Here is a 12,221-nt window from a genome sequence, read left to right as displayed (position 1 = left end):
GGTCTTTGATCCATTTTGAGTTTATTTCGGTGAATGGTGAAAAAGAATGCTCAATTTTTATTCTTTTACATATGGCTTTCCAGTTTTTCCAGCACCATTTGTTGAAAAGACTTTCTTTTCTCCATTGTAGGCCCTCAGCTCCTTTGTTGAAGATAAGCTGTCCACAGATGTGTGGTTTTATTTCTGGGCTTTCAATTCTGTTCCATTGATCTGTGCACCTGTTCTTGTACCAGTACCATGCTGTTTTGATTACTGTAGCTTTGTAGCATGTTTTGAAGTCAGGGATTGTGATGCCTCCCGTTTTGTTCTTTTTTCTCAGGATTGCTTTAGCAATTTGGGGTCTTTTGTTGCCCCATATGTATTTTAGGATTCTTTGTTCTAATTCTGTAAAGAACGTCATTGGGATTCTGATTGGGATAGCATTGAATCTGTAGATTGCTTTAGGTAGAATGGACATTTTAACTATGTTTATTCTTCCAATACATGTACATGGAATGTCTTTCCATCTCCTTATGTTGTCCTCCAGTTTTCTCAGAAAGGCCTTGTAATTTTCATTATATAGGTCCTTCACTTCCTTAGCTAAATTTACCCCGAGGTATTTTATTCTTTTTGTTGCGATTGTGAATGGTATTGTGTTCTTGTGTTCTTTTTCTGTTAGTTTGTTATTAGAATATAGAAATGCTACTGATTTATGCAAATTGATTTTATACTCTGCAACTTTGCTGTAGCTGTTGATTACTTCTAAGAGTTTTCCAATGGATTCTTTGGGGTTTTCTATATATAAGATCATGTCATCTGCAAACAGCAAGAGTTTCACTTCTTCCCTCCCTATTTGGATTCCTTTTATTCCTTTTTCTTGCCTGATTGCTCTGGCCAGGACCTCCAGTACTATGTTAAATAAGAGTGGTAATAGAGGGCATCCTTGTCTCGTTCCTGTTTTCAGGGGGATGGCGCTCAGTTTTTGCCCATTGAGTATGATGTTGGCTGTGGGTTTATCATATATGGCCTTTATTATGTTGAGGTAGTTTCCTTCTATGCCCATTTTGTTCACAGTTTTTATCATAAATGGCTGTTGGATCTTGTCAAATGTTTCCTCTGCATCTATTGAGATGATCATGTGGTTTTTATTCCTCAGTTTGTTGATGTGGTGTATCACGTCGATTGATTTGTGGATGTTGAACCATCCCTGTGTCCCCGGTATGAATCCCACCTGATCATGATATATGATCCTTTTGATGAATTGCTGAATTCTGGTTGCCAAAATTTTGTTTAGAATTTTTGCATCTATGTTCATCAGTGATATTGGCCTGTAGTTCTCTTTTTTCGTGGTGTCCTTGTCAGGCTTTGGTATCAGCGTGATGTTGGCCTCATAGAATGTGTTAGGAAGTGTTCCATCCTCCCTAATCTTTTGGAATAGCTTGAAAAGGATAGGTATTAAGTCCTCTCTGAAAGTTTGGTAGAATTCCCCAGGAAAGCCATCTGGTCCTGGGGTTTTATTCTTTGGGATGTTTTTGATTGCTGTTTCAATCTCTTTCCTTGTGATTGGTCTGTTCAAATTGTCTGCTATTTCTTGAGTGAGCTTTGGGAGATTGTAGGAGTCCAAGAATTTATCCATTTCCTCTAGGTTATCCATTTTGTTGGCATATAGTTTTTCGTAGTATTCTCTTATAATCCATTATATTTCTGCAGAGTCTGTTATTTCTCCTCTTTCATTTCGATTTTGTTTATTTGAGATTTCTCCCTTTTTTCCTTTGTAAGTCTGGCTAGAGATTTGTCAATTTTATTTATCTTCTAAAAGAACCAGCTCTTTGTTTCATTTATCCTTTCTACCGCCTTTTTCATTTCAATAGTATTTATTTCTGCTCTGATTTTTATTATTTCTCTCCTTCTGCAGACTTTGGGCTTTATTTGTTCTTCTTTCTCTAGTTCAGTTAGCTGTAGTTTAAGATTGCTTATTTGGGATTTTTCTTGTTTGTTAAGATGTGCCTGTATTTCGATGAATTTTCCTCTTAATACAGCTGTATTCCATATGAGTTGGTATGGCATGATATCATTTTCATTTCTTTCCAGGTATTTTTTGATTTCTTCTTTAATTTCTTCAATGATCCATTGCTTGTTCAGTAGCATATTGTTTAGTCTCCACATCTTTGTGCCTTTCTCAGCTTTTTTTCTTGTAATTAATTTCTAGCCTTATAGCATTATGATCAGAGAAGATGCTTGTTATTATTTCAATTCTTTTAAATTTGTAGAGGCTTGCCTTGTTTTCCAACATATGGTCTATCCTTGAGAATGTTCCATGTGCACTTGAGAAGAATGTGTGTTCTGCTGTTTTAGGATGAAGTGATCTATATATGTCTATTAAGTCCAATTGTTTTAGTTTTTCGTTTAGCTCCACTATTTCCTTTATGATTTTCTGTCTGGATGATCTGTCCATTGATGTGAGTAGGGTGTTGAGGTCCCCTACTATTATTGTGTTGTTTTTAACATCTTCCTTTAGGTCTGTTAATAGTTGCTTTATGAACCTTGGTACTCCTATGTTGGGTGCATAGATATTTATAAGCGTTATTTCGTCTTGATGAAGTTTCCCTTTGATCATTATATATTGTCCCTCTATGTCTCTCTTTACCTGCCTTATTTTGAAATCCATTTTGTCTGATATAAGAATTGCAACACCTGCTTTCTTTTGCTTGCTATTAGCTTGAAGTATTGTCCTTCACCCCTTCACTCTGAGCCTGTGTTTGTCCTTGGGGCTGAGGTGTGTTTCCTGGAGGCAACAAATTGTTGGATCTTGTTCTTTAATCCATTTTGCCACTCTGTGTCTTTTTATTGGAGAGCTCAATCCGTTTACCTTGAGGGTGATTATCGATGCATGTGGACTTAATGCTGACAATCTGTCGCTTGTTATCTGGATTTCATGCATTATCTTTGTTTCTCATCCTGTGTGCTTTAGCCTACCCATTGACTACTGCAATTTCATATGCTGGGTTTCTTAGATTTTTCCTTATTTATGTTTTGTGGCTCTGTTCTGTTTTTTAGTTTAGTGGCTACCTTGAAGTTTGTATTTAGAATCTCGTGTATAATATAGTCTATTCTCTGGTGGTCTCTTACTTACTTGGCCTAGACTGATTTAGTCCCTTTGCTCTTCCCCTCCTAAGTTATTATTTTCATTTCTTATTCCAACTCGTGTTATGAGTTTGTAGTTAGAGTGATAAGATTGTCTTTGCTTTGGTAGTTTCCTTACCTTTATCCTAATGCTATAGTTGAATATTTGCTATCCTATTCTGGTTCTATCTATCTGTCTCCCTACTCTGTGGTTTGTGACCCATTTCTCCCTTTTTTCTTTTTTCAGGTATGAGAGCCGTCTTGAGGATTTCTTGTAATGGAGGATTTTTGGTTACAAATTCCCTTAACTTTTATTTGTCTGGAAAAGATTTAATTTCTCCCTCATATCTGAAGGATATTCTTGCGGGATAGAGTATTCTTGGCTGAAGATTTTTATCTTTTAAAGTTTTGAATATGTCACTTTATTCTCTCCTAGCTTGTAAGGTTTCTGTAGAGAAATCCAATGAAAGTCTGATAGGAGTTCCTTTGTAGGTTATTTTCTTCTGTCTTGCTGCCCTGAGTATTCTTTCTTTGCCTTTCATTTTTGCCATTTTTACTACTATACGCCTTGCAGTAGGTGTTTTTACATTGACAAATCTAGGAGATCTGAAAACTTCCTCTACACACATTTCTCCCTCAATCCCTAGATTTGGGAAGTTCTCTTCTATAATTTCATTAAGCACACTTTCTGCTCCATTTTCCTTTTCCACGTTCTCGGGAATTCCTATGATACTTAAATTCTTTCTCCTCATTGAATCTGCTATCTCTTGGAGATTTTCCTCATTTTTTAAATTCTTAGTTCTCTTTCTTCCTCTGTCTGGAGCCATTCAGCCTGTCTATCTTAGATTATGCTAATTTGCTCCTCTATGGTATCTACACGGGCATTCAGGGAATCCGTATTCTGTTTTATCTGGTCCATTGTGTTTTTCATCTCTAGTAATTCTGTTTGATTCTTCTTTATAATTTCAATCTGTTTTGTGAAGTAACTCCAGAATTTGTTGGCTTGTTTCTCTATCTTTCTCTCTACCTCATTGAGTTTTTTGGTTATAGCTACTCTGAACTCATTTTCACTTAGTTTACCTATTTCCAAGTCCTCAGGACTTAATTCTGTGTTTTTATTGTTTTCCTTCTGTTCTGGAGCTTTTATAAATTGCTGGATAGTAGAGGAACGGTTTTTTCACATAGTGGTAGAATTCGGTTGCAGTTACAGCCTGCCGCCAGTAGATGGGGGGTCGAGAGCCACGAGTTCTGAGCTCTCCGCCTTCGGACAAGATGGCGGCACCCAGAGTGGTTTGCCAGTGGGGAGGGGCTGTTTTTCTCATGCACCGATCTGGATTCGGATCAGTTCTGTTCTCTGGTCTTCTGGGGCCCTGGCTTTATGGGGTCCCCGCACACGGAAGCTTTCCCATGTCAGTGGGTTTCCACTGTACCGGTGGCGGGAGTCCTGGACGATCCCCCAGTCGCGCGGCCCCTCCCCTGCTCCTTCCCACACCTGCGGCAGCGATCCCAGTATCTAAGGGACAGAGCGAAGTTATCTTTTATCCCGTTCCAGCTCCTCCGAGGCCGGCTGCAGCCTCTCCATCCTCCAGCTTTTTGGTGCTGTACGTCTCTGACAGTCTGGCATTAGGTTTATTGGCTGAAATTTAGTTTTTTCCAATCCTTTGTTGTAGTCTGGAGGGGAGAGAGTCCCGGTTCAGCTCACCCTGCCATTTTGCTCTGCCCACCAGCAATTTCACTTCTTGGAATTTAATCTAAAGGAAAAAATAGGAGATGTTGACAAAGAGAATGTATAATAATGCTCATATCAGTATTATTGATATAGAAAAAAATTAGAAATACCCAATCCATTGTTGTTGGATACTTAGAGTCCATAAATTATGTTATATCCATATGAAGAGATGTTCTGAAACCATTAAAAATCATTGTAGTGGACACTCTTATGTGCATCCAGATCCCTCTTCAAGACAGGAGGACTTATTCGTCAAGCTGCTGCGAGGGCTGCTGGCAGACAGTCCTTAGCTTTCAGCCTCCTCTGGGAGCTTCCCACACCTGAAGAGAGTGACCTATCCCAAGGTTACACTGCCTTCTAAGGTGCAGCTTGCTTCAATGACTAGTCAATGCTGTGGTATAAAGGTTTGGCCTCCTTGCTCCAGTTAGGGACAATTCTGGGAGATTATTCCAGATCCAGAGCTCCCCATGTGATCTGCTGAGGGCTTGTGACTGCAGTGCAGCCCAAGCTCTGTCTTCGTCCAATCTTGTTTCCTTTTCTTCCTCCCACAAGTGTTGATCCCAAAAACACTCTCCAATACACTTTTGCTTGACTTGGATTCTGATTTTGGGGAAATTGAATTTACAACAATTATACGGAAGAATATTTATTAACATGAGAATATATTAAAAATATTTTGCTAAGTTAAGAAAGCATACTGGTCATTTCCAGCAAAATGACCAACTAAAATAACTGGAAACACTTTTCTTTTTTTGAGGAAGGTTAGCCCTGAGCTAAGATCTGCCACCAATCCCCCTCTTTTTGCTGAGGAAGACTAGCCCTGAGCTAAAATCTGTGCCCATCTTCCTCTATTGTATATCTGGGACACCTACCACAGCATGGCTTGCCAAGCGGTGCCATGTCCATACCCAGGATCCAAACCAGCAAACCCTGGGCTTCTGAAGCGGAACATGTGAACTTAACTGCTGTGCCACCAGGCCGGCCCCTGGAAACACTTTTGATAAAAAGTGCAAGATAAAATATACAAACACGCTTTTAATTTTAAGCTGGGCTCACAAGAAATAAACAAAAACTACCAGATGCCAGAAATAACGAGGAAACTGAAAATCCGAGTTGTAATCTTGTGAGTGGAAGTTGTGATTGCCCCAAGAAGGGAGTTTCAACTTTTAAGAACAACAGGGACAAGAGCTGAGGTCTCAGACCCAAGGATCCCATCATAAAGTTCCCCTGGAACGTCTGTACTCTCTGTAAAAGGTTGGACTAGAAAAAATCTGCATCTTTGGCATAAGGAAACTTCTCTCTCTCTAAGTCCTAGGTGGAAGAAAAAAGTTCCTCTGAGAAAGCACAGGAACTCACAAGGGTTTTAGGTTTTAATTTATACTACCTGTGTGACCAGGAAACCTTTACCCTGTGGCTCTTGGCAGAAGCAAAGATAAAACTGCTTTGAAGGGGTGCTCCCACAAGACAGACCACAAGAAGTTTTCACAGAATTTTGTAAAAACCTCATTAAAGAAGATATTGCAGTAAAAATACTACAAGAGTAAATTATCTACCATGAGTGAGAGTCAGTGGACACAGTCACCAGCAAGATTAGAATCCTGAGCATCACTGAGCTTGAGGATAGATTTGAGAAAATTACACAGTGTTAAGAACAAATAGAGATGGAAAATATGACAAGAGAGGCTAAAAGACATGGAGGATAGAATGAAAGATCCAACTTTAAACTAAGAGGCATTCCAGAAGGAAAATAGAGAAAATGGGTGAAAGACAGTATAGTCATCCCTTGGTATCCATGGGGGATTGGTTCTAGGACACCCCCTGAGGATACCTAAATCTTCGGATGCTGAAATCCCTTATGTAAAATGGCATGTTATTTGAATGTAACCTGCACACATCCTCTCATATACTTTAAATCATCTCTAGATTACTTACAATACATAACACAATGTAAATGCTATGTAAACAATTGCTATACCACATTATTTAGGGAATAATGGCACGAAAAAAAAGTCTGTGCATGTTTAGTACAGTTGCCACCATTGTAGGCCTTTCAAACCACAGTTGGTTGAATCCATGGATGTAGAACCTGCAAATAAGAAGGACCAAATGTATTCAAGGAGATAACGGCTGAGGATTTTTCAGGATTGATGAAAGATTTAAGAAGCACAAGTGCCAAGTAAAACAAATAAAATTAAGTCTATATCCAGACATATTATAGTCAAACTGCAGAACACCAAAATCAAAGAGAAAAATCTTTAAAACTATCAGAGAGAATAGACAGATTACCTCCAAAAGAACAACAATGAGAATGAATAGCAGACTTTTAAACTACAAAATATAGTCCAGAACACAGGTAAATAATATCTTCAAAGTTCTGAGAGAAAGTATCTGTCAACGTAGATTTTTAAACCCAGCTAAATTATTATTGAAGACTGACTGCAGTAAAATTATTTCCAGAAATGAACTGAGAAAATCAAGAACTCACAAACCATTGCTGAAAGAAATACTAAAGTATGTACTTCAGAAAGGAAGCACTGATGTGGAAAAAGGAATGGGGAGCAAAGATATTGTTAAATCTGTGGGTTGATCTAAATAAGCATTGGTTGTAAAAACAATAATGATGATAATGAATAATTTAGGGGTATAAAAACAAAGTTGGAGAGGCATAGTTTGGTTAAAACTTTCTAAGTCCTCAAACTGTTTTAAGGGAGGGTAGAACTATTGAGAAACTTTAGACATTTTAAGTGGGGAAAAAAGGAGAAAGAAACTGAATGTATAACTTCCAAACCAGTAGTAGAAAAAAAGAATTTAAAAAATTGACTAATGCAAAAAAAAGGCAAGAAAGGAGGGAAAAAAGCATAGAATAAAGCAGAATAAGAGATAAATTCCATGATAAGGTAATATAAATAAACCTAAATGTATTATTAATCACAATAAATGTGATTAGACTAAAACTTGTGAATTTAAAGAGAGCATTTTGCTTGTATTTAAAAATCCAAAATTTAGGTAAATTCTGTTCATAAAAGTCATACCTAAAATATGAGGTCATGGAAGGTGATGCAAAAAGCTATCCAGGCAAATACTAATCAAAGTTCACGTAGCTATGTTAATGTTAAGCAAAACATACTTTGAAAAGTAACAAATATTATTAGGAATAAGGAATCTTATAGCATATTGATAAAATGAATAATCTACCAGGAAGATAAAACAATTCTAAATCTGTCTGCATCTAAATATAATGCCTCAAAACATATAAAGCAAAACTTGACAGAATTACAAGGAGATAATAACAAATCTATCATCAGTGGTAAATTTTAATACACCTCTCTATGTTGATAGAGAAAGCAGACCAAAAATTAACAAGAATGTGGAATATTTGAACACAATTTTAAAAACCTTGAATTGATATATAGAATTCTGTACCCAATAATTATAGAATACTTACTTTTTAAAAATACACGTAGATCATTTATCACACTCTTTTATCTAGATGCAATAAAATTAGAATTCCCAGAAACAAACAATGAATAAAAAAGAATACACTTGGAAATTTAAATAAAGTAGGTTAGGGACCAGCCCCGTGGCCGAGTAGTTAAAGTTTCGTGCACTCCACTTCAGCAGCCCCAGTTCGTGGGTTCAGATCCCAGGCAGGGACCTACTCCACTCACCAGCCATGGTGTGGATGTGTCCCACATACAAAAAAACAGAGGAAGATTGGCACAGATGTTAGCTCAGGGCTAATCTTCCTCAGGAAAAAAAAAGAAAGTAGGTTATACAACCAGTTCATGCAATATCATCTCATTTGGGGGAAAAATAATATCCATGTTATGCATTGAAGAAAAAAGTTGAAAAGAGACTAAAAGTGGTAAGAGTGATTATTTATGGTTTGGCTTACAGGTGATTTTTAATTTTGCTTTATTTTTAAAGAGCTTTTCTGTATTGTTAAAGTTTCCTGCTTAGAACATGTAAGCATGTGTTTTTTTTCTAACTAGAAAAAAATCAACAATGAATTTTACTTAGGATAACATGTAGAAAAATAACTTGCCTGGGCTATTGCAGTAGCCTCCTAACTGGTCTCCCCATTTCCATTCTTGCCTCCTAATGCATTCTCTTCCCCTAAGCACTTAGAATAAAATCCAAATTCCTAACTTTAGCCTGCAAGGTTCTACATGACATTGCTGCAGACTACATTTCCAACTTTACCTCCAGTCACACTTCCCAGGTTCACTCTACTCCAATCACACTGGCTTTCATTTCCTTGAACTCTCCAAGTTCTTTGCATCCTGAGTCTTCCCATTCGCAAGCCCTTGTACCTAGAAGCCCCACTGCCCTCCTTCCCCCAACACTCTCTTTGCCGGCCTAAGTCCTAGGTATTCCTCATGTTCCGTATGGAGAGTTAAATCCTTAGGGAAGCCTTTGCTGCTCTCTCTCCAGACTAGGTTTGGTTTCTCTGATAGATATTCTCAAAGCACCCATTCTTTTCTGTCATAGCAGTAACAGTAAACTTGAAAATGCATGTTTATGTGTTTACTTGATTACTGTTGTCTCCCTTGCTAAACTGTTTATTTTGTGAGGACAAGAACCACATCTGGTTTGCTATTGCTATATCCCCATCACCTAACTTAGTCCGGGCATGTGGTATGTGCTCAGCGGATATTTGTTGAAAGAATGCATAAATGAGTGAATGAATGAATGATTGAATCCTCACAAACGCTACTGGAGATTACCGAACCAAAACATGAGGTAAAGAAATTCAGGAAGGAAAAGGCAAATGATATGCTGCAATTGCGGCTTTAACTTTCAGTTCTCCTGGTAATGACTGAGATTCATTGAAAAATGCTGACAAGATAAATTTCCTTTTGTATTTTCTTTTTCTACCTTTGCTTTAGTGGGCTATTTCTTCTTGAAGGAAGAAAGTCCTGTGAATTGGTTTAAAAACAAAACAACCACCACCACAAATTTGTTACTTCTGAGGCCAAGGACAGTGAAGTAGGATGATCTGTAGATGGGTATAAATTACCGGACCACATTTCATTGTCTGGAAACTGTTTCATTATATAATTGATACAATACCACACAACCAAAGCCCGATTCAAGCTGGCCTGGATATGCTCTATCTTTTTTCTTCCAGGGACAACTTGTACATATTCAGTCAGCTTGAGTAATAATGGTCTTTGCAATTAGGGCCAGTGCATAGGAAAAAGAGATATATTTTCCACTGATTCACTGTTGCTCTCTAGAGAAGAAAAATATTGGTTACTCCTTAGACTTTCTCCACAGTTTACACTTTAGGGTGCAATCTTAAATTCTTAAAATACAGCCTTTAAAAAATATGCTAAGAGAGCAAAGTCAGACACTCTTTTGATCCTGCAACATCACAGACTTGAACTCACAGACACTAGTTTCCTTTCCGTTAATCTTACCCTCAATTCTTGCCCCCACAGAAGAAAGTCATGGTGGTAATTTCAACGTCAAATTCTCTACAACAGCTTAGTGTTTTAACACAACCATTTTTTGCAAAATCTCAGTCTTTTCCTTCTATTTGATCTAGTCACAAACTAGATGCACAGTAGTTATCTGCATAATTAAGTCTAGAAAATACCTGCTTGAGTATTTAATCCCTTAATAGTTCACATAGACGAAATAAATATCTTCCAGTTGTTCATCTCTTTTCAAAATTTGCTCTTTTCAAAATTTTCAAAATGTAACTCCACAGTTCTACAGTGATGTCTGAGGCAAAGTCACACAAGCTTTAAAATATAATTTATTCATAAATAATTCTGAAATAAACTTATGTAATACAGTACAGAAGAGGTAAGGGGCATTGGCATAATTCATGAAAACAGATATTTCCAATTAAGAATAAACATAGGAAATGAAAGGGAAGAGGATTTGTAAATGTGCCACTCTTTTCTTTATATTCCTTTTAAATGTCAAGGATTTCCATTACTAAATATAAACACAGTACCCCAAAAAGCATTGTTAATAACTGTTATTGCACAAAAGGAAAAATATTTTTAACCTAACTAGATCCAAACATTGAGAGCAGAACTGGGGAAGCCAAATAATACTGTGTACTCAAGACTTTTTCTTATTCAAGTAAAAAACACGTAGTTCATATGGTGCATCAAACTATTTATAATCCTTTATTTGTATATTCCAGAACAATAGTGAGAGCCTAAAGAGAGAACACTCTAATAAATCATTTAATCAAATCAATGAAAAGACAACCAAATAAACTTTTCTGGTGATAATATGACCAATTGCTATGCAGTTGATTGTATCATAGTACAATTAATTGGCTGAAGTTCTTCAGACTACTAAAATAAGTGGACTAACAATTTCATGGTCATATTTTGGTTAATTGACCATGTAGTAATCTAACTGGTTAACCTACAAATTCTATCCAGCTATCACTATAAAAATGGAATAGCTTGTTAATATGAGAAAACAATATTTCCTACCAGAGTAATAGAAATGACTGTAAATGATCAGAATATCACTATAATTGAATTCAAGCCCTTTCCGAATATGTCAGAAAATTAAAGAGAAGATAGAAAACATTAACCAACTTTTTCAAAGTGTGTTATTATTTCTCAGTGCCCTTTTACCACTTATTCATGTATTTTCAGAAGAAATTAACAAAATCTAACTCTCTCTTCATAGGTATGGTGACTTCGAGAGTCTCGGTCTCCTGGACATAGAAAGCTTTGGCACTGTTGCATTCCACAGGATGGGGAAGGGTTATCAAGAGCTTCCTAAAAAACAAAAGAAAAGAAAAACCTAGAATCAGCTTCCTAAAGTGTTATCAAGAAGATATCACTTTTAATAAGGCAATGAAAAGCAGCATAACATTGGAATGTTAGGAACCAAAAAACAATATTTAGACAGTATAAGTACTGGGTCAAAATTACACCTAAATAACACAAATAGTATACTAGTTTTTTGGCCTTAAAAATCCAAGCAGTGGTTTTGATTCCCACCCCCTTTTTTTCTAAATTGACTTCATTTTGCATAATATAAACATAGTCTCAGGCTATGTTTATAGGCATAGAAATAAAACCTCTGCAACTTTCAGTTGGTTCGATAGATGTGTTGCCAGTCATACTTAGGTGCAGATGGAATGTAGCTGACTGATACAAATTTTAAAATTGGAATGGTTCTATAATAATTCTGCTGGCACAACTTCAGGCTGAGTCTCTACAGGTATAGTCATTGAAACTCAGGCTTGGAAGGATTTCAATACCAGATCAATGAAAGCGCTTCTCTCTGCTTGCTTCTGGTTCTTTCTACTACACATTGACAAGAACTCCCTGGGAGAGACTGCAGGGTTATTTTGCAGTTTATGGCTCAGTTGCTGGATAGCTGTATACCTTAAATGCATTGCTGG

The 12,221-nt window shown here is 36.9% G+C and overlaps 1 protein-coding gene across 3 annotated transcripts in view; it reads right to left on the bottom strand.

Moving 5' to 3' along the window:
* Positions 1-10,577: 10,577 nt before the first annotated feature.
* Positions 10,578-12,221, bottom strand: part of DNAAF6 (dynein axonemal assembly factor 6) — a 35,927-nt gene continuing 34,283 nt past the window's right edge. For all 3 annotated transcript variants that reach the window (XM_023634484.2, XM_005614391.4, XM_070257968.1), the window contains exon 7: positions 10,578-11,589. In XM_023634484.2, coding sequence (XP_023490252.1) covers positions 11,460-11,589 — 130 coding nt within the window. In that variant the 3' untranslated portion in view covers positions 10,578-11,459. The remainder of the gene's footprint in view (positions 11,590-12,221) is intronic.

Source organism: Equus caballus, chromosome X (assembly GCF_041296265.1).
Source record: "Equus caballus isolate H_3958 breed thoroughbred chromosome X, TB-T2T, whole genome shotgun sequence".
NCBI lineage: Eukaryota > Metazoa > Chordata > Mammalia > Perissodactyla > Equidae > Equus > Equus caballus.
This window is presented reverse-complemented; position numbering and strand designations above follow the sequence as displayed.